Source organism: Artibeus jamaicensis, unplaced genomic scaffold (assembly GCF_021234435.1).
Source record: "Artibeus jamaicensis isolate MK-2021 breed Jamaican fruit bat unplaced genomic scaffold, CSHL_Jam_final contig_685, whole genome shotgun sequence".
Classification (NCBI taxonomy): Eukaryota; Metazoa; Chordata; class Mammalia; order Chiroptera; family Phyllostomidae; genus Artibeus; species Artibeus jamaicensis.
The window spans coordinates 13169737-13197729 of NW_026521924.1; the positions used below are offsets into that span (position 1 = coordinate 13169737).

General features: G+C 50.2%; 1 protein-coding gene across 1 annotated transcript in view; it reads right to left on the reverse strand.

Annotated features, from left to right (window-relative positions):
* The window catches only part of TMC2 (transmembrane channel like 2), a 56292-nt gene extending 41433 nt beyond the window's left edge, over positions 1 to 14859 (reverse strand). The window contains exons 1-5 of the mRNA XM_053671247.1: positions 14826 to 14859; positions 14174 to 14221; positions 7427 to 7742; positions 4677 to 4829; positions 937 to 1027 (exon numbers count right to left, since the gene is read on the reverse strand). Of these exons, the coding sequence (XP_053527222.1) occupies positions 937 to 1027; positions 4677 to 4829; positions 7427 to 7742; positions 14174 to 14221; positions 14826 to 14859 (642 nt within the window). The remainder of the gene's footprint in view (positions 1 to 936; positions 1028 to 4676; positions 4830 to 7426; positions 7743 to 14173; positions 14222 to 14825) is intronic.
* Positions 14860 to 27993: the final 13134 nt, after the last annotated feature.

A 27993-nucleotide genomic window follows, 5' to 3' on the forward strand; every position in this document is an offset into this window, starting at 1 on the left:
AAAGTGTGGAAGGCTTACAAGGTAGCAAAAAGTTCAGTAATAGAATGAAAACAAGCATTATATAGTAATTGAGATAGAAGCAAATTGATTAAATGATCTTGAGAATAAATCTGAGAAATTTCAGTGACTGCAAAGAGAGAGAGAGAGACAGAGAGCAGAGAATTAATAGCAATGAGGGAAGGTAAACACAGAGGACAGAGGATGGGTGGGAACCCTTTTCTAAGGAAGAAGGTAGAACTCTGAATAGAAACATGATTGATCAAAATCACTTATCAAGGATATAGGAGAGGAGCACACTCCTCAGGTGGAAAGAAAAGATCTGGGTGTGCAGTTGTTAAGTGGTAGTTTCCAGATAAAATTAATAAAATGACTCATAGGTAGTTGTTAGGAAATTAAAACTGAAAAAGGAGAAAAAAAATAACATTAGGAACAAAAAAATTCAAACCCAGTATATATAGAAAGTAATTACAAAGATTATGGGACAACCACCTGTAACTTTCTGGTAATACATATGTAGATCTTATAAAATGATCTCATTTGGGGAAGAATATAAAATATCGAAGTGGCCCCAAGAAAAAGTTAAAACTTGAATACACCAATAACCAGGGAATACATAAAAAAGTCATCAAGGCAGTCTATACAAATGGATGATTGCTCAAACAATATGTAGGGCTTGGAAAATGAGATCCCAGTGGCTTTAACATTGTTAATTTTATGAGTTGGGGTCTTCACTGGAGAAGAAACAAGTTTCAAATGTGTTGGGACCCTCACGTACAAGTGTAGAGAAACTGAGCGGGTTACCCTTCCTGGATGAATTGGAAGGGTCCACGGGACCTCACGCTCAGGATTCTGGGGCAGCCAGACACAGCGGCGAGGGTGGGAGGTGTCTGCGGTAGTCACCCGGATTCAGAAGTTTGCAGCCCCTGCACCACACACCTTAGCCATCAGCATCTTATAGGCGTAGAGTCGCTTGCCTTTCCCCTTTCCCAAGGCTCCTTCATACTTCTCCACAAATTCTTGGGCCTCCCTGGTTAGTTAAAAAAAAAAGGGGGTAGGGGTAGGAATTCAATTAACACCCAGCCAAAAGAAATCTGAACGATGAGGGTGCCTGTGTGGCTGAAAGCTGTGTTTTTACACTCCTAGTTGAGTATAAGGTAAGTTCCGTGAAGGAAGGGCATTTTGTCCGTTTCGTCCCCACATTCTCAAATGTAAGCACAGGGCTTGCTACAGGGTGGGCACCTGTAGGCAGAATTTTGGCCCCAGCGATCTTCTCCCCCTGGTGGTACACTCATGAATGGCAAAAGGGATTTTGCAGATGTACTATTACAGACTTGAAAATAGGGACATGATTTTGGATTACACGGAAGGGCCCGCTGTAATCACATGAGAGCTTAAAAAACAGAAGAGGACAGCAGAAGAAGCAGAGACAGAGCGATGTGGAAGAAGGGAAAGTCGACAAAAGCCGAAGCAGGACAATTTCTGATGCTCTATTGGTGCGCCCCAGGTGGAAAGCAAGAGAAGAAAATGAATTCTGCCCCAAGCCAGTGGGCTTCGAAGAGGACCCCGAGCCTCAGCTGGGAACTGCAGCCCTGCCGATACTTGGTTTTAGCCTGGTGAGATCCTGAGCAGAGACTCCAGCCATGCAGAACCGTGAGCAAACCAGTGAGCACTGCCTGAAACTGTTAAGCTTGTGATTTGTTACAGCAGCGATAGAAGAGAAATATAGCATTCGGTGGATATGCGCGGACTGCATGAATGTTGAATGAATAAGTGAGTGAACAAGGAAGGCTGGATGAGAAATACGTGGATCAGTGAACTATTCTGGGGTGGTGTGCGGGAGGTGGCAAGGGCTGGCTCCTGAGAACCTATTGTTAGCTATTCAGGAATGTGGCCGAACATCTGTCGAAATGTTGGTACCTTGAAATTGGCTTTGGTAGGAGTACTTAGACCATGGAAATCAGCAAATGCCACAGAAGCAGGGCTCCCCCATCCTGTCCCCTGGAGAACCAATTAACCAGCAGCTACTGGATAAACCCAAACAAGCAGAGGAAGAATGCAGTCCATTCTCGGGGTGGATGCTGGAGGCATGATGGAGCTGTGTGTCTCACTGCTACGGCTCCAGCTCCCACTGCAGCCGCTCAATACGCAGAACCTCCGCCCTCTGTGCGGGCTGTCAACACGTGTCAAAGTCACGTTCTAACCTGGGATTAATCCCAAGGCTGGTTGTCAGGTGGTTGTATTAGGATGTTTCCACTATGTATCAATATATACATTTTTTGAAATGTGTCAACTTTTTTTTTTTTTTTTTAATCTTTAGAGGGGAAGGGAAGGAGAGAGGGAGAGAAACATCAATGTATGGTTGCCTCTAGTGCGTCCCCTGCTGGGAACTGGCCTGCAGGGAACCAGCCTGCAACCCAGGCATGTGCCCTGACTGGGAATCGAACCGCGATCGTGTGGTTCGCAGGCCCGTGCTCAATCCACTGAGCTACGCCAGCCAGGGCGAAATGTGTCAACTTTTTAAAAAAAGATTTTATTTATTTTTAGAGAGGGGAAGAGAGGAAGAAAGAGGGAGAGAAACATCAATGTGTGGTTGCTTCTTGCTCGCCCCCAACTGGGGACCTGGCCCAGGCATGTGCCCTGACTGGGAATCGAACTGGTGACCTCTGGATTTGCAGACAAGTGCAGGAGGAGACTTCTGTTTGCTGGGGAGACCTGCCCCAGTGAGAAAGCGAGAGACATTCTTTCCAGCACTTCAGGCCTCAGGCACTTCTCACCTCCGCCAAGGGCAGACACTCTCCCTTTTGCCTTTTGGGGAGAACAGGAGGTATGTTAGACTTCTGCTCAGGGCAGCTGAATAGCCCTAGGGGGGTTTTCGGGGTCCCCAAGACTTCCAGCCAGCTGGAGATCTCGTTTCCGTAAGCATCAGGCTTGCTCTTTTTCCACTGTTAATAAAAGATGTGTTCGCTGACACCTGAGCGGGAGGAGGCTCTGCAGGAGTAGCAGATGGCCAGGCGCTCTGGCTGAGCAGAAGAAGCAGGCCCCGGGGGAGCAGGGATGGGACTCAGACAAGTGGAAGACAGCCACTGCCCCAGCCGCGCCCACAGCCCAACTTGTAGCCATTTGATCTGATACTTAAAACATACTTTCCGCATGTACTCAATATAAAAAATCACTAACAAGATATTTGACATTCTTTTTGTTCTGTCTTCAAAACCTGCTGCTCGTCTTGTGTCATGCATGATAGTTTAAATTTAAATAATTTAATATAAGTAAAAATTTTGGTTTCTCCGTCACATTGACTGCTTTTCAAGTGCTCGACAGACACATGTGGCCACTTTGTTAGTGCAGAGTTAGAGCATTTTCGTCACTCTGGAAAGCTCTGTGGGTCAGCGCTGGCTGGCAGGCGCCCGGGGAAGCATCTCTTCCTGTAGCTGCGGGGGAGGCAACGTAATGATTTGCAGACAGTGGAGGAGGCTCTGCCGGGACCCTTGTCAGGGTCTGCACCGCATTTGCGCAGCCGGCGTCTTTGCTATGGTCTTGGGTGCAAACAGAGTTAAAATTAAACCGCCAGCCCTGGGCTGGAGTGGCTCAGTTGGCTGGAGTGTCATATCCGTACACCACAATGTTGCAGGTTCAATGCCCAGTCAGGACACGCACTTAGGATGCCGGTTCAAGACTTGACTGATGTTTCTCCCTCACATTGATGTTTCTCTCTGTGTGTCTCTTCCTTCCTTTGTTGAAAGTCAATGAACAGGTCTTCAGGTGATGCTTTAAGAGAAAACCACCAATTTTTTCTACCTAATAAAAGGGAAGGCAGTTGACTTGAGCCATCAGAAAACTCAGGTGTGAGAGCAGCCAGGGAAATGGCTTAGAGAGAGGAAAGGGGGAAGGTGAGTCGCCCCCAACCGCAGCAGACATGCAGAGGAAAGACTTGGGGGAAATGGTAATGTTGGATGGGAATCTTTTCCCATGGAAAACCTGAAGTTAAGCGATGTGACGCCTGCTCTTATCTCAAAACTGCAGTCGAGACACAACATGCTTGGTGTGCCGCTGTCACACGGAAGCCAGAGAGGTGGCTGAGTTGAAAGCAGGGCTGGGGACATGGGCACAAGGCGGGCGCAGTGTCCGTAGAGCACCACTGCAAGCTTGGCCCTGTGTTGGCCACCTGTGAGGACGTGAGGCAGACCCCCTCCCTGCTCCCCACAAGTGTGGGGAGACTCTGGGTGCTTAGAACACAAGATCAGCCTGAACCTGTTCAGGGGGGGTCATAGAGAGCTGCCCCCACCCCCGAAGGCACGGCTGTGCTGGGATGTGAGGGAAGCACAAAAGCCAGCACATAGGGTGGGGGTGAGACAGAGGGAGCAGCCAGGCAGTGGGAGGGCTGGGTGTGAACTGGAGCACCGTGATTCTGTCCCTGTAGCCGAGCCCTGCTCCATGCTGGCCAAACAGCAGGGCCTCTGTCCACAGTCACAGCCCACACCCGTCCTGGCTATAACGGCAACTCCCCTCAGCACTGTGCTTGGTGCTGGGACCGAAAGGGACCACAGCAGGTGGGAGGGCAAATCCTCCTTCGGGCCAAACCTCGTTGGGGCAGAGAAGACGAAGGCACTACCATGCCCATCAGGAGTGGAGGCTTTTGGACATCAAGAGGCCCCGCCTGACCACCACCCGCTCACCTGAGCTCCGTAAGCTTCTTTGCCATGGGCCAGGGCTTGTTGCGCATGGTGGCAATGAGCTTCTTCTTGTCTTCCACCTGCTCCAGGATCTGGGCCAGTTCCTCCTCAGACAGAGACTCCCCACCGGAGGCACTGGAGGCCGAGGAGGACGACCTGGAGGAGAGCCAGGGCGGAGCAGAGGAGAGTGAGATGAGACGGGTGTGGAACTGGAGGAGCCCACAGCCAGACAGACGGGCTACGAGCCCGACACTCACGGCTCTGACCACCCCTGGCAGGCCTGCCCTGGCTCCGAAGCCCTCAGTGGCTCCCCCACCTGTCTGAAGGGGCCACGACTCTGCCTGCAGCCCAAGGTGCTGGGAGGGGTGCCTCCCCAAATTCTATTTCTCTGAGTCCTCCCCACATACCATACTCTAACACAGTGCTGCCCGATAGAAATATCATGCGAGCTACATACTGTAACTCTAAATGTTTTAGTAGTCACAATAAAATGGTGGAAAAGAAATAGGTAAAATTGATTTTAATAATGCCTTTCTTTTCATCTAATATATTAAATTTATAATTTCAACATGCGATCAATAGAAAAATTATTGAGATATTATATATTCTTTTTTTACTCTTTTCAAAATTTGGTGTTCATTTTGCACTCATAGTGCCTGTCAAATCAGACATTAAATTTTCATTAAGCATATTTGATCCATATTTGAATTTCATGAACTTTATCATTGAGAAAGTAGGTTCACATGCCCAAACTTTTAAGACATACATTGAAAGTTTCCTGATAAACGAATCAAGCAACAGAATATCATTTTCTCCTGACATTTGCATCCGCATTGACAAAATTAGTTTGCCTTCTTTTATTTTTAAGAGAAATGCTTTGGCTTCAAAGTAAAATTGATTTCGAAACTACATCTGCCAGTCTAAGTTAAGGAAATTTACTAACTCTTGTGACGGCTCTGCATTAACATCAAGTTAAAATTAAATTAAGTTGGAAATTCAGTCCCACTGGCCATATTTCAACTGCCCACCTTGGGGCTGGTGGCCGTTGTGTTGGCCAACACCCTTCCAACTGCCACAAAATTCAAATTCCCGTGCATGCTCCTCGCGGTTTCCCTCCACCAGAGGAACGGTGGCTCAGCTGAGCTGACAGAGGGCAGGTAAGGGAGGGGCTGGATGAGAGTTCTGCTGGGGCAGCCTGCTCAGCAAGGTTGGTTCACGGAAATACCAGGATGTGCGCTTTGGCTCCTACAGGTTGTAGGGGCCAGTTTGCAGCAGTCTGCATGGGGTTTAGCATGTGGTGAACTCCAGACGGGCAACAGGGGAGTCGTGGGTGGGAGGTGCGGATTGGGGGCCCTAGCCCTTGAACACCGGGAAGCCTAGAGCACACCTCTACACACTCCGTGATATCTGCCTTGGGGTCTTGGCACTGGGTGTGCCCTCGGTCTGGGGGCCTTCGGTCATTGCTTGTTGCAGTTCCACCTTTGCTTCCAGAGGGCTTATTGATGTGCTCATCTTCTCCAGGGAGAAGCCCTGGTGCCCAGCCCCAATCCCATTCTTTCTAATGTGCATACTGCTTTCTGCCTAGTCTTACAGTGACTGATGCCCATGTCCTGTCTCCCCCACAAGTCTCTCAGCATTCGGAGGGCAGAGCTGAGTCTTTTTCATCTCTCTGTGCCCTGCTGGGGGACACCAAAGAGCCCTTGCCTGCACCCCTTACTTTGTATCTGCCATCCAGACACTGGTGGTCCATTTGGGATGGTGCAGCCTCCCTCTAAAGTTCAGGACACTCCAGGGCCCATTGATGATGCATTCAAGCTCTTTTAAGTTGTTAGGGGCACTATGCATCCTTTACCCTGTTCATGCTCATGTCCAGGGACAACCAGACAGTAGACAAAAGGCCTGAGACAAGGAGGGTGACATGGTGACGGAAGAAACCAGTGGCCCCGTTTAAGAGCCTGAGCCTCTGTAGAGGTGGACAGGCGCTGTGGACAAGGGCTGAGGGTGTGGGCAAAGAGGGTGTGTTGGAACCCAGCTGTTTCAAAAGCCTCCCCACCCATTACTGACAGGAACTCCTCAAACATCCTGAGAAGTGAGGAAAGCAAAAGGGGGAGGCAAAGAGGGAATCGTCCCATTGAAACTGGGAGCAAAACATGAGACTAAAATTCTGACTCGATGATTCTGTAAGCTGGTTCCATTCACTAACCCACGTGTGCTGGTGCAAATGAACAAGGAAACAGAACAGAACAAATCCCCGCTCCTAGAACTTCAGAGCTGGTGGGACCCTCGAGGGCCTTCCAGATCAGTGCTGCGTGTCGCAGGAGAGGACGCAGGTCCTGACTGGGAAGAGGCTGCACTCAGAGCCTTCCAAGGAGCCCTGAATCCCATTTTGTTCACTAATCTCAGGTCCTCTGCGAGAGCTGCGGTGAGCCACCCGCTGGCGTTCAGGAGAGCTGGAACCCTGTCCCACCCTGCCGCCACGTCACCTCCCCACTCGGGGCTGCCAGTTGCTCTGGTGTGACATGGGTGTTGAGTGGAGAGTGCCCAGTGACCACTCCCCCTGGATGGCCATGATCCTCCCCCAGGTTCTGCCCCAGATGGGGAGAGGTGGACAGGGCAAACAGGAATCGGAGAAAAGAGCAGGGGCTGCCTATTCCCAGACGGGGGGACATCAGGCCCTCGTGAGAAGAGGGGGAGGACCGGCAGGAGAAAGAAAGCGTGTCGGAAAACGCACCCGAATCAGAGCCACAACGCACCTGTGTTTCTTCAGTTGCTTCCACGTCTCCTTGTTTGACGCCTCCTTTCCCTTCTTTGAAGGTGCTCTCTGCTCCTTGAGGGGAACCTTCCCATCCCTCCTCCTTCTCCCCTCGCGGATCCTCTGGGTCGTGCTCCGCTTCTGTTCCCTCAGCTCCTCTCGGTGTCTCCTGTGCTCCGCCTGCTTCCTCCTGGGGGACTCCGGCCTTGGGCTGCCCCTGGCCCGATCCTTCTGGCCAGGAGGGACTCCACGCTTGCCTGCTGCACCCTCAGCTTTGGGGGCCTGCTTCCTGGAGGGTCTCCTTCCAAACCTGTCACCTGCAGGGGCAGGAAATGGACAGTGCCCTTGGCTGTGAGAAATCAGGTGTTCAAGGGGCTTCCTAGATCTTGTTGGCTCCAAAGGCCTGTTTTGGAGGCTCTGGCCTGAGATGAGGATTAACGTCTCCTTCTTTTGACCAGCTGGCACTCCTACACACTCTTGCCAATTCTCAGGCAGAGGCCTAGGCACATGCCTTTCTTCTTCTTGGGCGTGCAGTCCCTTGGAGTCAGAGCTAAATCATTTCCTGACACCCGGGGTCAAGGCCATGTCTGGGCCTCTGTTTGTAAGATGGAACCATTGAGACAGGAAGGGCCCAGCTGACTCCATTCTCCAGGGGCTTTCCCCTTCATGTGCCCCTGCCTGGCATGAGGGAAAGAATAGAAAGTGAGAGCAGCAGTCAGCTCAGGTCCTGACCCTCAACACGGCCATGTGGGGCCACAGGTTCTGTCAGGGCCAGAGGAAGAGAGGGGAAATGTGGGCAAGAGCCTTTGTTGTAGTTTCTGAGGGAAGGATTGGGCGAGGCAGAGTAAGCAGGGTTGGCTGCGTTGAATAATTTCAAAAAAGACCCAGAATAGCCTATATAATGTCGAAAGACACTATCCAACATCAAGAATTGCTATCAAGCCACAATAATCAAGACAGCGTGGTATTAGTGAGAGAATAGACAAATACACCAATAGACCAGAAGAGAGACATTTTGAATATGTCACGTAAAACATAATTCATGAAAGAAAAACTTGATCAATTGGAGTTCGTTAAAATTAAAAAGTTCTGCTCTACAAAAGTCACTGTTAAGAAGATGAAAAGACAGCCACAGGCTGGAAGAAAACATTTGCAAAACTCACATTTGACAAAGAATTTGTATCCGAAGTATATAAAGAACTATTAAAACTCAACAATAAGAAAACAAGTGCCCTGGCTGGTGTGGCTCAGTGGATTGAGCGCCAGCCTGTGAACTGAAAGGTTGCTGGTTTGATTCCCAGTCAAGGCACATGCCTGGGTTGCAGGCCAGGCCCCAAAATGGGGACATGCCAGAGGCAACCACTCGATGTATCTCTCACATGTCAGATAGTTCTCTCCCTCTCTTGCTCCCTCCTTTCCCCTCTCTCTAAAAATACATAAAATCTTCAAAGAAAAAAAAAAAAGAAAGCAAGCAACTCAGTTTAGCCCTGGCTGGTGTGGCTCAATGGACTGAGTGCTGGCCTGTGAACCAAAAGGTCGCCAGTTTGATTCCCAGTCAGGGCACCTGCCTAGGTTGCGGGCCAGGTCCCCAGATGGGGGGACATGCCAGAGGCAACCAATCTCTTGCATGTTGATGTTTCTGTGTCTTCCTCCCTTCCCCTCTCTCTTAACACTAAGTAAATACAATAAAAAACCCCACAACAACTCAATTTAAAAATGGGCAACAGATCTGAACAGGTACTTCCCCAAAGAAATACACAGAGGGCAGATAAGCATATACAAAGAAGTGAACATCATGTCATCAGGGAACTGTGAATTCAAACAAGAAAATACTACTACATATTTATTAGCATGACTAAATCTGATACACTAACAGCATCAGTTTCTGATGTGGAGCAAAGAAGCTCTCATTTACTGCTAGCAGGTATGCAAAATGCTGAAGCTATCTCGGACAGTTTGGCAGATTCTCACAAAGCTAAACATGGGTTTACCATGGACTTCAGCGATCACACTGGTAGGTGTTTACACAAATGAATTCAAAAGTTACATCCACATAAAAACCTGCCCACAAATGTTTATATCAGCTTCATTTATAACTGTCAAAAATTGGAGGCAGCCCAGATGCCCTTCAACAGGTGAATAAATAAATAAATGTGGAACATCCAGACAAAAGAATATTATTCAATAAACAGAATGTGCTATTGAGCCATCAAAAGACATGGAGGAAACTTGAGTGTCTATTTCTAAGAGCAAGAATACAATCTGAAAGGACTACAAACTGCCTGATTGCAGGTAGATGACGTCCTGGGAAAGGCAAAACTGCAGACAGTAAAAAGGTCAGTGGTTGCCCGGAGTGGAGCGGGGAGGGGCAGGGGTGGTAGGGGGAGCACAGGGCATTTTTGTTAGGACATGCTAGTCTGTATGATGCTGTGCAGTGGATGCACGACATTACGCATTTGTCAGAACTCGTACAGACAACACAGAGAGTGGCCCTGGACATAAACTGTCTAATGGACTTCGGCTAACAATAGTGTATTTAATATTGGTTCACCAGCTGTAACAAATGGAGCACACTAATGCAAGATGTTAATAATAGAGGGATCTGCGGGGAGGGAGGAGGGAAAGAAAGAAGTCTGTATACGGGCACTCTCTGTATTTTCTGTGCAATTTTTCTGGACACCTGAGACTGTTCAACTCAGGCTGAAGAACGACCACAAGGACAGAGTGAGGATTGAAACCACCTATCCCATGCTCAGCTTGGATGCAGAAAACCCAGACTACACTTCATTGTCTTTGTAAAATGACTGTGCTACGCCCATCTTCACTGGCACGACTTTATTTTTCCAGGAATCTCGTGCCCAGGCACACGGCTCATTGCAGGATTTCCCCACAGATGCATCAACACTTCAGTGAAAAGCATCACAGACATTGTACACCCTAAGGTTTGTTTTTGGAATGCTTTGGCTCACAATCCCGGCCTTGCTGTATTGTGATTCTTACCCAATTCTGACCAAGCCCCCACTTTGAAAGACCTGCCTTAAAACAAATTTTAAATTCTCAATCAATTCTGACCTTACCTTCCCCTCTCTGAGACCTGCCAAAGCTTTGCCTGTAAACAATCAATCAGCTTTGGGTGCAAGCAATAAATCAGCTCTGTCATATCAACAGATTGTGTTCTTGATATTTAGGGAGCCAGCTTTCGACAATAAATTAGAGAAACATATGTTGCGTAATAAATGGCGTCCTAAAGAAAAAAGGCCACGGAAACAGAGAGTGATGGATTATAGTGAGGATGGCCGAGAATGCCTCACAAAGGCATTTCCATATTGAAGGATGAACAGGAATTTGCCAGGAGAAGAAAGGGGTAGAGGAAGAGAGGGGGCGGTGGTCACTAGAGCAGAGGAATTGTGAGCAAGGGAAACAGGGGATCGAGGGACCCCAGTGGAAATGCTGAGGACTCTGATAGGGTGACCCAGGCAGAGCTGGGTCTCAAGTAAGACCGGGGGCTGGGACGGAGGGCGTGCAGAGAATGGTTACCCCGAAAACAGTGCCTGACTGTGGGGAGGAGGGCTGGAATCCGGAGGGGGAGGATGTGGTACTGGAGAATGTTTTGCAGGGTGTGGCAGCATGGATGGGTCGTGCCAGTAGCGCTGAAGAGACTGATGTGGGGCAGGGACACTGGCTCGCGGTCACTGGAGGTCCCTGTGCACATGTGTGTTGTGGCAGCTTGGCTTGTTGTGAAGGCAAGAGGAGGCATGAAGTAGGGGTCCGACTCCAGCACTAAAAATCTCCATGTCTTTGGGACTCAATTTCCAATTGCTGCTATTACTGCAGGGGCTGATGAAATAGCCGGTGTAGATTAGCACACTGAAAGGTATTGAGCCCTGGCTGGTGTGGCTCGGTGGGCTGAGTGCCAGCCTACAAACGGAAAGGTTGTTGGTTTGATTCCCAGTCAGGGACCTGGGCTGCAGGCCAGGTCCCCAGTTGGGGGTGTGAGAGATGCAAATGATCAATGCTTCTTTCACACATCGATGTTTCTCTCCCTCTCTTTCTCCCTCCCTTCCCCTCTCTCTAAAGATAAATAAATAAAAGAACATTGTTTAAAAAAAAAAAGTATTGAGTGCTATTTACGGACTGACGGGCAGGCCCTCACGTGTGTGGGAGGACAGGTTGCCTTTGCCGGTCGTGCCCTAACACCTCTCTTCTCCTTCTCACCTCCTAGGGCAAAAGGGCTTTTGGTAAAGCAACGTGAAGAAGGATTCTTTGAACATAATAATAATTCATCCAAGTTAGAACGCTGGTCAGTAGCAGCCGGTGGCAATGGGCTTGTCTTGTAGATGCTCTACCACGGCTCCGGGAGGCTCGGCGGCCTCTTGGAGGGGAGACGGAGCCAGAAACAAATCCACTCCCTCCAAAGACGTGGGAGCAAGTGACGGTGTGTGACACTGCGGCAGTGACCCCAGGAGAGCCCTGGGACTGAGACAGATTCTCAGAGTGGGCCAGGGATTAAGGAGAAGGGTCTCCTGGGCCTTCATCCAAGATGGGCTCCATATTGCTTGAAAGGAATGGATAAGGAAGTCAATATGTGTTTGACTTTCCTCTTCTGAACTCTGTATATCCTCAATCAGCTGGTAAATGGTTTTCTTTTTGGTAATGAACAGTACCAAGTAGCCTGGGTACAGTTAACTGTACAGATAACAATGGGATTAGGGAATTCATACACTTTTTTCCAAGCTACAATTTCATTTGCAATCACATTTCCCAACAGAACGAAGTTCATGAGGAATACGGGACGTGAGCCTGAATTTGCCCTTCAATCTTCCCCAACCTCTTCTACATAGAAATCAAGACGCTTTAAAAAATTTTTTTCCAATAGTTTTCAATGGACTCTAAACAAGGCATAATTTGGCAACTGGAAAGACAGCTGCCTCATTGGGAAGACGTGAAAGCCCAGCACACACTCCTTACATGTAAGAGGCCTCCTCACGTGTAAGACCCTCGTCAGAGGAGAGAGAAGCTGGGGGCGGGCTCAGCCTCCGACTGTTCAGCAGTCATGTGGCCCAGAGGGAGCGCCGGCCCCCCTTCTCAACTAATAGAATAACAAATTGTAATTATTTTGCGAAAAGACCTTTGCATACTCGGAGATTATTTTTCTCCTTGTAGAATATAAACCGAAAGAATAGGATATCAAGTCCCCTCAGGGACGACTCCAGAGGAGACTTTAATTGGAATCTTTGTGTAACTGGGTTTCGGATCATTTAGCGGATTCCTATTATTTAACTTCACTGTGTCCCTTGACCATTTGGATCCCTGAAGCAAGAAATCTGACCATTTCCTTTGCTTTTCTATGAGAAAGGGAAAATGGCAAGGCGCAGAGGTGTGTGCGTGTGTGGCCCACTGCAGTAGGAAAATGTTTGTGCTCTAGGCAAAACAACTTGCCATTTCAGTCCTTCCTAAGGACCATCCGTGCACAAGCGACCCCACAAGGCCAGCCCATTCAGCTGGGGGGGGGGAGCAGGGGGCTGCAGAAGGGACAGGGACTGGAGGACAACAGGGGACTGGCACGTGGAGAACCAAAAACCCCAGCATCCTGCAGGCAACCATCACCAGTGGGGCTGGCCCTCCTGTCTGCTCCGGCCACACCGAGGCACCTTTCTTGTGCTCGCTGTCATGTCTCTGGAGGGAGGTAAGGACTGGATGGGGAGGTAGGTGGGAGTAAGGAGGAGGGACAGTGACCAAGGGGCAGCTGAAGTGTCGAGATGCCAGCGCTGCCCCACACCTCCTCCCTGCTGCCCAGAGCCCTGGCTCCCCTGCACGGCCCCTGGTCACAGAGCTGCCCCACCAAGGAGCGGGGCCCCAGCAGTGGGGGAGCACTGGGGGACAAGGGGGAGGGGCCCGGCAGAGGAGGCAGATGAGTGGACCTCGGGGTCAGTTCCTCCACAGACTGTGTGCCCGGGTTGGGGCCAGGACAAGTCCCTTCCCCTCAAAGTGGGGTGAGGAGATCTTTTCCAGCCCCAAGTCCATCAGTCCCCAAGATTCTGTCCCCTCACCTAAAAGTGGGGCCCTGCCTGGGGCGGGAGGAGGAGAAAACGGCAGCGTATCCGGAATACGCTTTGTGGTATGAAGTGCAGGACACGCACCATGTGGGTGTGGCCTTTGCCCCCCTAATGGCAGTGGAGGGTCTTCTCCCAGCCTGTGGCGTCCTTGGGCTTTCCCTAGAGCAGGTCAGCCCTTCTGGGCAAAGCCCTCACTGGCTCACAGAGAAGCCGAGGCCATGTTCTGGATGGGAAGGGGGATAAACACCCAGTACTGCTGGGATTTCATGGAGGCTAAGAGTGTGCTGGCGGGGGGAAGGGGTATAAGGGGACTAAGTGGCAATGGGAAAAAATACAATAAAGATTAAACTAAAAATAAAACAAAAAGAGCGTGCCTGCTGGAGCCAGCTGGCCTGTTGCGAGTCCTGGCTCCACCACCTACCAGCCACCTGCAGTGGGCTTCCCTTCCCTCGGGCTGGTAGGGTCCCAGACCCACTCAAATTCACTAACTCTGCCTCCCTAACCTGGGGCTGGTGCAGGGAAGGCCTGCACCAGCCCCAGTGAAACCTCCTGCTTGGCAGGGTTTCTTACCAAGAGAGAGGGAAGGGGAGGGAGGGAAGAAGGAGGATGAAAGAGCTGGTGGCTGGACAGCCAGGCTGAGGGGGCACTGCAGGCTCCCCAGGAACGACTCGCGCCCCCCCACCCCATCTCACCTGTGCCTGGAGAGCCGCTCCTCGACCTCCCTCTTGCTCCACCTCCTGCTGTAAGAGATGGACAGGAATGAATGGCCGACCTCCGGAAAGACCCCCTCCCCGGACCACCTGCACTTCACTATGGGAACCCTTCTCTGGTCTACAGATGCCTTGGCCTGGCTCCTGTTATTTTACTAACGAGCTCCAGAATCCCCAGTCTTGACATTTCTCTCACACCCTGGGAACATCAGGAGGCCAGAACATACCCACAGCCCCCTGCCCCAGACAATCAGAAGCCAGCCAGCCAGACAGACAGAGGAATTGGCTGAGGGGTTTGCTAAGAAGAGACAATTCTAACCAAGACAGCAGGAGACTGAAAGACCTAGCGGTTCTGCCTCTGCCACTCAGTGTTTACACAGGGCTTGTGCACAGCACTTTGCACGTATTTTAAATCCCTCCAACGAACCTGCGAGGACCGGTGGCTGCCTTCATCTCACGGATGAGGGGGGAGAGGCTGGATAACCAGACTGCAGTCGCTCCGTAAGCAGGGGGCAGGGGGCAGGCCCTGGACTCAAACCCGGGTCCCTGTGTCTTGAAATACCCTTTCTGCTTTGTCCCCTCCTGCTGCCCAGGAACCATGGGGGTGGCCCCACAGAGATGGGGACAGACTCACCTGCCTCCCTCAGGCCCTTTGGCTGGTGGCTCATGGTCAGCAGGGCTGGCTCAGAGGGCTTGCTGGTCCACACGCACCTTTAGCCTGGGGTGATTTCCTGTCTGCATGGTGGCCGTCCTCCCTTCCCAAGGGAGGACCCAAGGGCAGCCAGGGCTCCGTGGCTAGATTGAGATTGACTGTGGAGGTAGGAGAAGTGTGGGAGAGAGGCAGGAAGGAGGAGAGGTGCAGAGTGCCCAGCCCTCCAATCCAGCCACACACTCCTCAGCTCTGGTTTCCCTGGAGGGAGGCGGTGTGGCCTCACCTTTCAGGCATCACTTACAACAGAGCAGGGGCCGGAGGGGCCAGCAGCAGCCGCTCATCTCCACTTGCACTCTGCTGGCTGGCCAGGGGAGGTGAGGGGAGCATCCCCACACTTGGGAAAGACCAAGGCCCTTCCCCTCCCCCTTGTTCCTGTTTGGGACAAGGCCCCAGGGAAGTTGGAGGGTGTTTGTGAACATTATCACCTGGGCTCTGTTTACAACACAGATTCCCAGGACTACCTCTGGGCATTGAATCAGGAGGTCTAGGCAGGGCTCTGCACTCTGAATCCTGATGGAAAGGATCCTGAGCAGAGCTGTTCCCTCTCCTACCTCCTGCTTACTGATCGCCAGCTCCGCCCACAGCAGCCCAGCCGGAAACAGGGCAGCTCCGTGGCTTCCAGAGCCACGAGTCGAGTTTCAGAGTCGACCCTCTGCCAGACAGTCCCGGCCCCGGAGTTGGGGGCTCTTGACTGCGGTCCCTGGAGCTCTGAGAGTCGTGTACGGAACTTTTGGGGTCTGTAAACAGGGATGGGGGAAAACATTTTTGTTTTTCCTAGCCTTTAACTGAAATTTAGCATTTCCCTAAGAATGTGTGATTTTTTGTCCCCAGTAGAAGTCACAGATCAGTTCATAGCACATTAAGCCATCAGGGCCATCTCAAAATATACCTTACACTCATCACTGCTTTGAAATTACAATAGTCATAGATGCGCCACTAGAACTTGCTCTTTAATGACTAGGAAGCATGCGTGTCATTACATGACACGTGTCATATAATAGAATGACACCCATATCAGTGGGCGTCCTTGACGCCTATTTCAGGATTGTTGGTCTCCTTCATAATCTTCACATTTTACCTTGTGGATTTAAAGTCAGTGTTCCGAGAAGGGTATCTGGGTCTCTCCAGGATTCTGAGACGCCATAGGATGAAGAACCTGCCCTTAGCCGAGTCTTCACTGCAGACTGACCTGGCCTCGGGCCCTCTGGTGACCTTGGCAGAGGGAAAGAGCAAGAGAACCACCACGTGTGGTGGCCTCTGACATGCACACAGGACACGGAGGCTTTAAATCTTTCTCTTTGTCTCCTCGCTTTTCTCTCTGATCTGATAGTTCCTGCCCCAGGGTTCAAGGACAGCTGGGTGACTCCTTTCCTCTGTCCTCCACGCTGTATGACTGGGACCCAGGGGCGCCTGCAGCCAGCCCCTGCCCCAGCTGGACAGTCCCACAGAAGGGCTCCTGACGGGCAGCAGCAGGCTGCGTGCCCAGAGGAACGAGGGGCAGCGCCTGACAGAGGGTGCTCCCAGCCCTCCTGTCCCCTGAGAGCGAGGACCCGGCAGCTCTTGGCCCTGCCCTGCAGGGTTCTGTCTTGTCAGAGGAGGAAGGCTTCCTCCCTCGCCTGCATCTCTGGAGGATTCCCTCACGTTCCAGCACCAGCCCTCTGCACAGTGGAACGCACCGCTTCTCTGCTTCCCATAGAGGATAAGGAGCAGCCGCAGGGCCGGGGCACTGGGGATCCACCCGTGAGGAAAGCAGGGGACCTTGATGGGTTTCCGCCTTCCAAGGCAGCTAGGTTCAGGCTGCATGGCCTGAAGGGGGAGATGTGGGAATTTAGAAATTTCTTCCCTGTCAAAACAAAGCCTGCGACCGCTGTTGCTATGGGATTCAGAATCACGTTTGGGAGCAAAAACGCCGAACACAAAGTCTTTTGCTTTATTTGTTGCACACCATTTATATCGATCCCCATGCCTGCTGAGGCACATGCACATTCAGGGGAGGGCGGGAAGGTCCCCAAACGGCTCTCTGTCATCTCTGCAGGGCCTGTCCACAGGGTTCCTGGGTGGCAGCCGCAGACGGGGAAGCAGGTGGGCTCTCACAGAACACAGGGACACGCGTTTGAGTCACCTGCTCAAGGAGTGAGAACGAGAACGACACTGGTATTTTAGAAATCTTATCCGTGGTGCACACACGCTGTGCACCGCTCCGTGCGAGGGCCTGCTGGGGGCTCTCTGGGAGACGTCCGTCCTTTCTGCTGGGCACTGGTCAAGCCCTTAACATGGCTTAGTTACTCATCAACAAACACTTGAGGGCTTTGGGCAAACATAACAGTCTCGTTACCTACTCCTTTTTAACAGATGAGGAAACTGAGACTGAGATAAATCAAGGTCTCCACAGTCTCTGGAGACAGCGATCACCCTGTTGGCCGCTTTCACTGCAGGGCCCAGGCTTTTCCTCTACACTCCTCTGACCTCTCAGGAAAAACCCGGATCTCAGCACGGCCTCCCACCTGGGCACCCGGCTTCTGGTCCGGCCCCTTCAGGCCTCTCCCACACGGCCGCCCAGGGAGCCCCTTGACCGCATCCATCTTCTACTGAAAGCCCTTCCTGAGAACCTCAGAATCTCCATGGTGGCTCTGGAGGCCCCCGAGGGCTCCAGGCCTCTTCAGCCCCCTCTGCCCCTCCGTTTCAGTGCGGCCATTCCAACCTGCTGAAGCAGCTCACTCACTTGCTCGGGTGCCATTGTTTTCCTTTGCTTTTGCTTCTCTTGTCCTCTGGGGCACAACTCGGAAGGATGCCGCCTCTGGACGTGGGTGCAGTGGACAGACAATATTCATCCATTCATTTATTTTTTAATCCTCACCTGAGGATATGTTTTTCCTGATGACAGAAAGAGAGAGAAACATGGATGTAAGAGAGAAACGTTGATCAGTTGCCTCCTGTACATGCCTGGACAGGGAATCAAACCCATAAACTTTCGGTGTACAAGATGACACTCCAACCCACTGAGCCACCAGGCCAGGGCCCGCAGAGTCAACATTTAATTTAAAACTATGTCTTGTAAAGATGTTTCTCGAGTTTTCTGGATGCCCAGTAAGGGCAGTCTATGGAAGTGATTTACAACATGAGCTTGGAAATCAGAGTCTAGTGTTGCCTGACCTTATGTATGTTATTTATTCTTCCTCAGCCTCTGTCTCCTCATCTGGAAGATGGGGATAAGAGGATCCCTCTGGGGACCTGTGAGGGATAAATGTCTGAAGGGAGGTAAAGGAGTCCACACAGGCCAGAAAACTCCAGTAAGTGGAAAGCATGTCACGCTGCCCGCCCTTGGGGGGGGGGGGCAGTGCCGGCTGCATGCTTTGGGTACCCCAGGACCTTGTTTACCTCCCCTCATTCCATGTTCCCCATTCATGCCTCTGTGTGCCCGTGGTAGCCACACAAAAGAGGCCCTGTCTCGCCTTTGTCACAGGAAGATCCCAGGCCAGTGCCATGCCAGCCAAGAGCCGATGCGTGCCCGTCAGCAGGGAAGCCCCTGGACACGACCCCAGGCAGGGTGCAGGAACAGCTCTTCCGGAGAAGCTGCGGCCGGGCCGCTGAGCCCATTCAGACTGGCTTTTCTACTCGGAAATGATACTTCTTAAGGCTTTGGGCAACATCCTGCCCAACCAGGGGAGAACTGTCCTCTGCGGGGAACGACCACAGAAGGGAGTGTGGGGTCACCTGCAGTCTCACCTCCTGCTTCTCTCGCTGCTCTGGTCGCGCACCCCTCCTCACTGTGTTGACTCCTCCTTGTCACCCCTTGCCAGGGGACTGCGGGGTCCCACCAACGTGAGTGCCCACCTCCGGGGGGGGGCACTTACTCCCTCTTTAAGCTGCTCCTTCCACTGACACACAGACCGGTTTGGGGGACGATTCGTTCTGGTGCCTCCTTATGAAAGGTTCACAAGCAGAGAAAACTCATCAATGGCAGCACCTGGAGCTCCCATCCCAGCGGCGGCCGTGGGGCATGCACACAGGTGTGGTCGTTTGGACCTGGGGAACCCAAACCAGCCCCCGCCCACCTCCCACGCCTCTGTGACTGGGTGGGCTGCACTCGGCAACTCCAATCTCTCTCCCTCCCCCATGTTCCCTCAAGTACGAAACAGGCGTTGACCCTCCATAACAACAGAGAAAGGGGTGCCCAGCTTGGTCGGTGGGGAGGGATCAGGGGAGACGTCCAGGCAGCAGTGTGCTGAGTTGAGTTTTAAAAGATGAGAAGAGGCCAGAGGAGGGCTTCTTGGGCCGAGGTAACAGCGGGACCCGGGCAAGAAGTCCTCTGTGTGGCCCTCGGTGCTGCTGGTGGGTGAGTCTGAGGTGAGGCCAATGGGCCGGCCGGCCGGGAAGACTGTGGAGGAGTCTTGCAATTGTCTTTTGAGGACACACCAGGCAGCACCTTTGATCCTGGAAGGATACAAATCCTCTTTCAAGGATACAAAACTCAGAAGGATTTTGATCCAGGACAAAACAAGTCTCAAACGAACAGAAGGTTAGAGGCAGGTGGGTCGTACCCTCTGTGGTGCCCCGTCATTGAATCCTGAAGGTTTTGTCACCCTTAAGGACCACCAGCCATGGGATATGCGGAGTCAGAAAACAATACCCAACTACAGCTACCAGTGAGAGAGAACAGCCGTCCTGCCTGCCTGTGGCCGCTGGCGGGTCCAGGGCCGGTGGTGTGGTGGGGGGCAGGGAGGAGCTGTGGAAGATCTTTCCAGGTGGCAGGCTTGGGTATCACAGTGAGACCAAGGCCCCTATTTGTTACATTTTTTCCCTGTGGTGCTGCCCAGCCCACAGGGGATAAAGTGAGCATTTTGACAACTGTCTGATCTGGCTTTACATTCTCTTTGCATTCTTGCTGCCTACTCCAGGTGGAGGTCGGGGGTGGGGGACACACAAGGACACAGACACACCTCTGCCCCTGGGGCATGTGGTGGATTCCTTTTAGAGGATGAGGGAGGGGTGCTCCAGAGACTGTGGAGTGACTTCCTGTTAGAAGACAAGCTCTGCTCTCTATCTGGGGGAGAGGCAGCAAGATCAGGAGTTCATCTCTCAGAATAAACTGTGCCCCCAAAATTGTCAGGCAGGATCTGGTATTGAGGAGATCGACCAAGCCTGTAAGACAATTCCTTCTCTGCTTTGCTTCGGAATTTTGCCTCATTGAGATTTGCCTTTTCTTTGTGGTGATTTCCCCATGTCTGTACCGTGAACCCTCTTGACTTCACGCATTTGCAGGTTTTAAGAGGCATCATCCAGTTTGAGGGCAGTGAAACCAAATCAGGTGGCATGAAAAACATGTCTTTTAACTTTTCATAAAATATTCTTGTTTTTATTCTGCTTCACCCAGGCTTTGGCTAATTCATACTTGAGTTACATTTATTGGGCATTTGTTCAACATAAATAAATATTGGTTCAAAGAGTGATAACAGCCCTGGCTGGTGTAGCTCAGTGGATTGAGCACGGGCCTGCGAACCAGACAATCGAGGTTCAATTCCCAGTCAGGGCACATGTCGGGGTTGCAGGCCGGTTCCCTGCAGGCCACTTCCCAGCAGGGGATGCACGAAAGGCAACCATACATTGATGTTTCTCTCCCTCTCTCCTTCCCTTCCCCTCTAAAGATAAATAAATAAAATCTTAAAAAAAAAAAAAGAGTGATAACAGCAGAGTGGTGTGCTCTTTAATATTTTATCGGGATGATGAACATTTCTCTTGCTGGGGTTGAGGACGGTGAAGGGCTGCAGTAATTCTCTTATGGGGGTGTGGCTTTGATCTGAGAAAATAAAACCCTAAAATTTTATAAGACAATGACAAAATAACATGTGCGATTTCAACCAACAGTCACAGGGCGTCCAAATGCAGAGGTGCTTTTGTCTCCAAAGCCCTTATTAATGGGAAAGCACCTCGGGCCACCTTGTTAGTTTATCTCTCCCATTAAAAATGCAGATGCATAATTAGCTATGGGTATCTGCTTACAAAACATCCAGTGCCGCTCACAGAACCTTGTAAACCAGCACAATGGAGAGGATCGGGTGATAGGAGGTTAACACCTCCGCTGGGCTAACGTGAGCTGGTGCTGTGGCCAGGCCCCTGCCCTTTACCTGCTACCCACACCGAAGAGCTCCCTGCTGGGGCAGGGTGTGGTGCAGGGCAGCAGAGGGGCCAGAGAAATCTGGACAGCAGCCACGCATCCCTGTGAGGCTCGGGTGTTAGGAAATGCTCTGCCTGGTTTCAGGAGCTGTAACTCCCCCATGGCTAAGGCTGAGTGAGCCACCTTGGGACCGTAAGGCACTGAGGAGATGAGGTTTGTCTCCCTGGTAGGTACACAGCCTTTCCCGCTTTACTTTACCCTGCCTGCCCCCCTCCCACCCCTCTCCCCTGTGCACGATTGGTTAGCCAATGACAGGTCAGATTCCTCAAGGGAGCGATCATGAGGAGGCCTCAGGGAAGGACTTGGGGGCTATAGAAAAAGGAAGTGATGGACCCTTGCCCCTGGGCTTAGACATAGCCAGAGTCCTCATTCTATCGCAAGAAGTCTCCTAATCTCTTGGCTGCCTTATTTCCACTGCCTGACTTAAGCTTGAAACAATTCTGGAGGAGGGTGCTGCCCTGTGCTGGAAAGAGCAGGTTCCCTGGGGTGATCAGGCGTAAGAGAGAATGCATAAAATCCTATTTTGCTAATACTCTCAATTTAAATGAGAAAGGTCCAAGCCTGAAATGAGTTTGTTTCCCCCAAATTTTACGGACCTTTAACTAGCTGACCCTGACTCAGAATAAGCCCTGAGAGTTCTTTGAACATTTTCTATTGTTTAATCATTTCTGCCTGACAATGATTGATGAGCTTTATTCCTGTGCAAATTGAATCTAATAAAAGCTTGTCAAGGCAAGGGTCAGGGCGCTGTCCTCTTGAGAGGGTGGCCCAGGTGATCTGAGGCTTTTTCCCTTCTGGAGAGAGAAGCTGCGCCATCCCTTTTCCTCCATAGGACTCAGTAGTCCGTGTGAATTGGTCTCCTATCTCATCCACAATGTCGCAGACCCCATGAGCTGGGATCCGCATCACTTGGGGTTGTGTATTATGAGCAGGGTGTTTCTGGGGCTCCTTTAGGGATAGTGTCCTAGCTCCTCAACTTTGCTTCAAGTCCTCATTGAGGGTGTAGCAGAGGGGACTTGTTTGGAAGGAACCACTGACGTTTTCTCTGCCATTTGGGCTCGTAGGACAGGAGACCTACACCCAGGTATTTGGGATCCAAAGGAGCATTACCACTAGGGCAGGGGACTATTCCTGCCAGAGATAAGCCAGATGGAACCAAGGCGTCTGGCTGGGCAAGCCCTACACAGCCCGGGAAGAACAGGCTGTGGGAAGAAGAGCTGCGAGGCAGCATTCTGTTCCTTCTTCCTGCAGCAGAGAAGGACAGTTCATAACAGGAGTGTCCCTCACGAGCAAATGTGCCAAATGACTAAAGCCAAACTGCATGTATAGCTGTCGCCTGAATCACAGGTGGCAATCCCTCTCCAGTCTTCCACTGTGTGTGGGACATAAAGCAAGTCTCTGGAGACTACTGATGCCTTCATTTTTTCATCTAGTTGGTGGCGGTAATTCTGCTCCGGCTCCTACAAGGGGTCTGGGGAGTTGAGTGAAATAACATGGCTATAAGCAGAACACCCCAAAGCCCCGAAGAGTTCAGAGGGGCCTCCGTGGACTGCCTGCTCACTGCCACATGGCTCACAGTCCTGGTACTTGGACCTGTGCCGCACCCCGAGCCCCACTTTTACCAGGGCGCAGACCAGCTCCTTTGCCTCCAATCCTCCACACTTGCCGCAAAGCTCTTTACGGTGTGTGGCTACTTCTCCAAAGTGTGGCCACGTGGTGGCAGGGGGGGTCACACTCGCCGTGCTGCTGCCCCCATCTCTGACCTCTGCTGTCCTCTCTGGGGACCATTTGGCTGTAGGAGGGGAGTGGCTTCTACTCTGCGCCATGGTGCTGCACGAAGCCCAGGCAACGTTCGCCGTAACCCAGTGTGGCTGTATCAGTTTCTTGGCCGTTTCTGCCACAGGACAAACCGCTAATCCCTCTCCCCAGATGTTTGTAATTTCACCCGCCACTTTGTTTCTAGCACGCATGCAAGACACTACTCATCTGATAAACTAGAATATCAGGGTAATCACACACAGTTTGCAGTGGAGAAAAAACTTTAACCGCGCTGTAGACTCCCCGTTTTAAGATTCCTAGGAAACCACTCACCTGGACCCCGGCAAACGGAGCTGGAAAAGATGCAGGGGGACTTCGTGCACTGAGATGTGCACGTCTGCATGGGCGAGTTTTACCTCCCTCAGCCATTTGGGTGAACTCTCATTCAGTCCTCAGCCTTGGACTGTTTGGCTTTTGGGGGGTACATATGTCCGTGGGCCACCTGCAGGTCCTCTTTGGAGAATCCTCACTCTTTTGGCATTTATTTTTATTATTTGTGCCTCCTCGATCTTAGTCTCTGGAACCAGAGGTCTGGACTTGGACCTTGGGTCAAAACTCCCAGATTCATCTTCCGGGGCAGACAATGTGGGACTCCTGAGGGAGCAGTGGGGTCTTAGCCTCTGGAGCAGGAGGAGGAACTAAGCAACCGGTGTGGTCATTGAGAATCTAGGCAGACTCTGAGGGAGGGACCCAGTTTCTGAATTGAGGTAGGGTTCCCTGTAAAAGGCCGCCCACTGTGGGGACACCCCGGAGGTTTGCGGGTCAGATCTATCACTCTCCATCCTTGAGGCCGTAGAACAGGTGACCACGGAGGGTGCAGGTGGGCTGCCATTGGCAGGACCCCGGCTTCCTGTCTGAAAGACCTTGGGGGGTCCCCCGCGGTTCCCATCACTGTCCCCCTCATCACCCAGTAACTGCCCCCCTCCCCGCCCCCTGCCATGAAGAAATTGGGTGGGGAAGCTCACCGTTCTGTCTCGCGGCCCCTGTCGGCCGGATCGTGACTTGGCCCTGAGGCACACCTGGGGAGAGCCGCTGGAGCCAAAAGCAGGAACAGCCTTTAGGGGGCAAGAGGAGACTGGCTGAAAGTGGAAAAAACATGACTTAACGAAAGGAAACAAAACAAAAAACAAATCACACGTCCTTTGCCAAAGGAAGTATTTGTTGTGATTTAGGGCAATCTTACATGAATCTAAGCAGTATAATTAAAAGAGGCTCAGATCTTTAATCTCAAAAGTAACTTACTGTGAGTTAGAGCAGAATATAAATGTAACTATGCTATTCACATCAAAATGAAAACTAAGCTCTACTGACTTCTCATGGTGAGCTAGAGAACATTAGTTCAGAAAGGCCAATTAAATTATCTGGGGAAGACACATCCACACATCTAAATGGCTTATTGCAAGTAGTGCAAATTAAGATAAATCTAAGTAGTAGTACTAAACATAACTTCATGTGTGAAATTAGGACAAATCCAGTAGATGTGAAATTGAGCTCTACGTCATTCCTTTCAAATAAGATGTATAGCCTTGAAGTGCTGTGGAAAATTTTCATGGCGGACAAGCTCAGAAACACAGTCACCTCAAATGTACCATCTTACTGCAAATTAAAGCAAATGAAGGAGATTAAGTAAAAGCAATGTATATGTAAGCTAAATTTAAAGTACCCTTTTATGTTGAGTTAGAGAAAATGAAGATGAAATTAACTACGTGTAACAAGCAGTATGTTTGTAAACAAGCTAAGAATCAGACACTTAAGAAAATTTCTAGTGGTGAGAACAAGCAAATAAAAATGAGTTAGAACCAATTTAGATAAATCTAAGCAGTGTCGAGGAATATATCATTGCTCCTTAACCTACTTGTGTTGAGGAATTAGGGTAAAAGCTCAAAATCATTCATTTATTTTATTAAAAAAGTTTTTTAATTTATGTTTATTGACTTCAGAGAGAGAGAGAGAGAGAGAGAGAGAAATATCGACGTGAGACAGGAACATCAATTGGTTACGTTATATGCATTCCAACAGGGGACCAAATAGGTAACCCAGGCACTTGCCTAGTGCCCGGACTGGGAACCAAATCCCCAGCCTCTCGGTGTGTGGGAGGATGCTCCAACTACCTGAGCCACACCAGCCAGGGTGCGCTCATTTATTTTACAGGAAACTTCTTACTGCTCCTTAGAAATAATTCATATGGAACAGTTGATACAGAAACAAGTGCAGGCTCAAGCATTCTTGATCAATATTAAGTGTATCTAAGGGTCTATGTGAAATCAAGCTTGAAATCACTCCTTCGCTTCAAACACATCTCACAAGCTTCCGAAGCACCTTGTAAACGTTAAGTGTGCAAACAAGCTCAGAAACACACATGCATCTCTGTGTTTCCTGCTCCCATCACTTGCTGGGGGTGGGGGGGTGGGAGGGGTGTGTCAGGCTGGCGGAGACGATGATTTTCAGGAGGCTGCTGGTCTCCTGAAAATCGCCGCTGTGCTTTGGCTTCCCCTCCAGAGGGCGAGGCTGGATGGTGGCTCTACAGGGAGTCCCTTCCTCTCACCCCAGAGGCCATCTCCCTGCCTCTCTCTCCGGAGGGTAAGAACCCATTGCTGGCCCTGGAGCCTAAGTCCTCGCACCCCTTCCAGAGGTGGGGTCCCCATTTCAGCTCCAGAGTCGAAGTGCCAACCTGTGCTGCTAGTGTCTGTCCCCACTAACCTGCTCCACAGGCCATGCTTCTGCCACCTGCCCCAGTCTCTGAGTCCCCTCTTTTCCTCACGGAAGACAGGTCTCCATGCTCACACGTCCTTTTTGGGGGTTGCTGACCAAATTGCTGGGACCAGACCTGACAGGAGATATTCCCCAGCCCAGATTCCTGCTGGTTCTCCTCCCCTTTAAGGTGAGAGTGTTTCTAGTCAAAATTAAGCAGTATATTAATAAACTCAGAATGAGACATCTTTCTCAAAAGTGACCGTAACATCTTAGGGAGACTTAGAATATGGCTAAATTAGTATATGTGAAATCAAGCTCAAAATATTCCTTCATAATAAATAAAAATTTTAAGCTTCACAAGTAATATACTTATATATTACTTTATATATACAGCAATAAACCTTATATATACAATCTAGCTTAGAAACACACAATTGGAAATAACAATAGATTAAGGTGAATCTAAACAGTATTAGTAAACTTAGCTCAGAAGCACACATTATTCTCAAATGTATTTTATTATGTTGAGTTAGTGGAAATAAAAATGAAACTAGGTACAATTAAGCAGTACATTTATAGACAAGCTAAGAACCAGAGAGTCTCCTCTTGAGAACTGTGAAATGGTGAGGCAGAGCAAACAGAGGTGAGTTACAGCCAAATTACATCAGTCAAAGCAGGTTTAGAGAAAATAAGCTTACAATCACACCCTTCTCTAATTTCCTTGTTCTTTTCCCTTATAACTGTTGGCATAAACAATACTGAAACTCATAGAGAATTTTCAAAAGAAGCTGATTCAAAACTGATGACAATTGTCGAGAAGCAAGATCTCAAATGCTCTGGAGAATAACAGTTTTGCAGTTAAAAAAATGCATTTGAAATTAAGAAGGGAACATAAGGAAAATTGGAGGCGAGGACTGGGTTAAAAATAGTTAAAGTTATGTGCTCTCTCTAAGGTTATGCCTTCCGGGGCTATTACTTCTGGCATTTTTCAAAGGTGTGTTAACCTAGATGCATACAAACAATGGAGAGGACTTGTTTAAAAAACCTTTCACTGAAGAAGTTATAGGCCTGGGGTGTGACTACCCACCATGACTTGCTCAGTCAGGAACTTTCTGTACAAACTCTTTTTCATCAGCACGACAAATTAGGATGAATCTAAGCAGTTTAAGTGACAACATCAGAATCACACATTCTTATCCAAGGTAACTTCCTAGGAGGCCTTACATAGAATCTATATGAAACTAAGTAGAAAATTTGAAAACAGGCAGGAAACCACCCTTTCAACTAAAGTCCAAGTTCAGATTCAGGAACATTTCCAAGTGTCTTATTGTGAGTTAGAGCATGTTTAAATGAAACTAAGCTGTTTATGCCAAACAAGTTCAGCATCTATCATTCTCCCTGTATTAGCCAAGGTTCTCCAGAGAAATAGAACCAATAGCGTCTGTGTGTGTTTCTTTGTATATATCGCAGTTCGTTATAAGGAATTGGCTCATGTGATTTATGGAGGCTGGCAAGTCCAAAATCCGCAGCGTGGGTCAGCGGGCAGGGGATCCAGAAGAGCGGACGCTGCCGTCCCAGTCCGAGGCAGCCTGGCAGAGAATTTCCTCTTGCTCTGGGAGGCCTGTCTTTTTGTTCTTCTATTCAACTGATTGGATCAGGCCCACTCACATTATGAAATGCAATCTGCTTACTCAAACTTCATTGATTTAAATGTTAAACTCATCTAAAAAACATGCTCCAAGATCAACAGTAACTATCACACTTCCCAAAACTTTTTTTTTTAAATTATATTTTATTGATTATGCTATTAGCTGTCCTGATTTCCCCCTTTTGCTCCCCTCCACCCCAGTGCCCCCAACTCCCTCAGTCAATCCCCCCACCATTGTTCATGTCCATGGGTACTCTGTTTCCTACACTGTACTTTATATCCCAATGACTTTTCTAAACTACTTATTTGTACTTCTTTTATCAAAAGATTTTATTTATTTATTTATTTTTAGAGAGAGTGGAAATGAGGGAGAGAAATATCAATCTGTGGTTGCCTCTCGCATGCCCCCTACTGGGCACCTGGCCAGCAACCCATGCATGTGTCCTGCATGGGAATAGAACCCGTGACCCTTTGGTTCACAGTCCACCAAGCCACACCAGCCAGGGGCCTCTATTTGTACTTCTTTTTTGACCTGGGCTGGTTCATCCCTCCTTAGGCAACCTGGTGGCCCTCCATTCCTGGGAGGTCACCATAATGATGCCGAAGTTAGTCCGGACACCGGATCGGCATAGTGCACTGCAGCCAAGAGCTCCTGGGCTTGAGCCATCCTCCTGCCTCAGCCTCCCGAGTAGCTGGGACTACAGGTGCGCGCCACCATGCCCGGCTCTATTTGTACTTCTTAATCTCCTCACCCC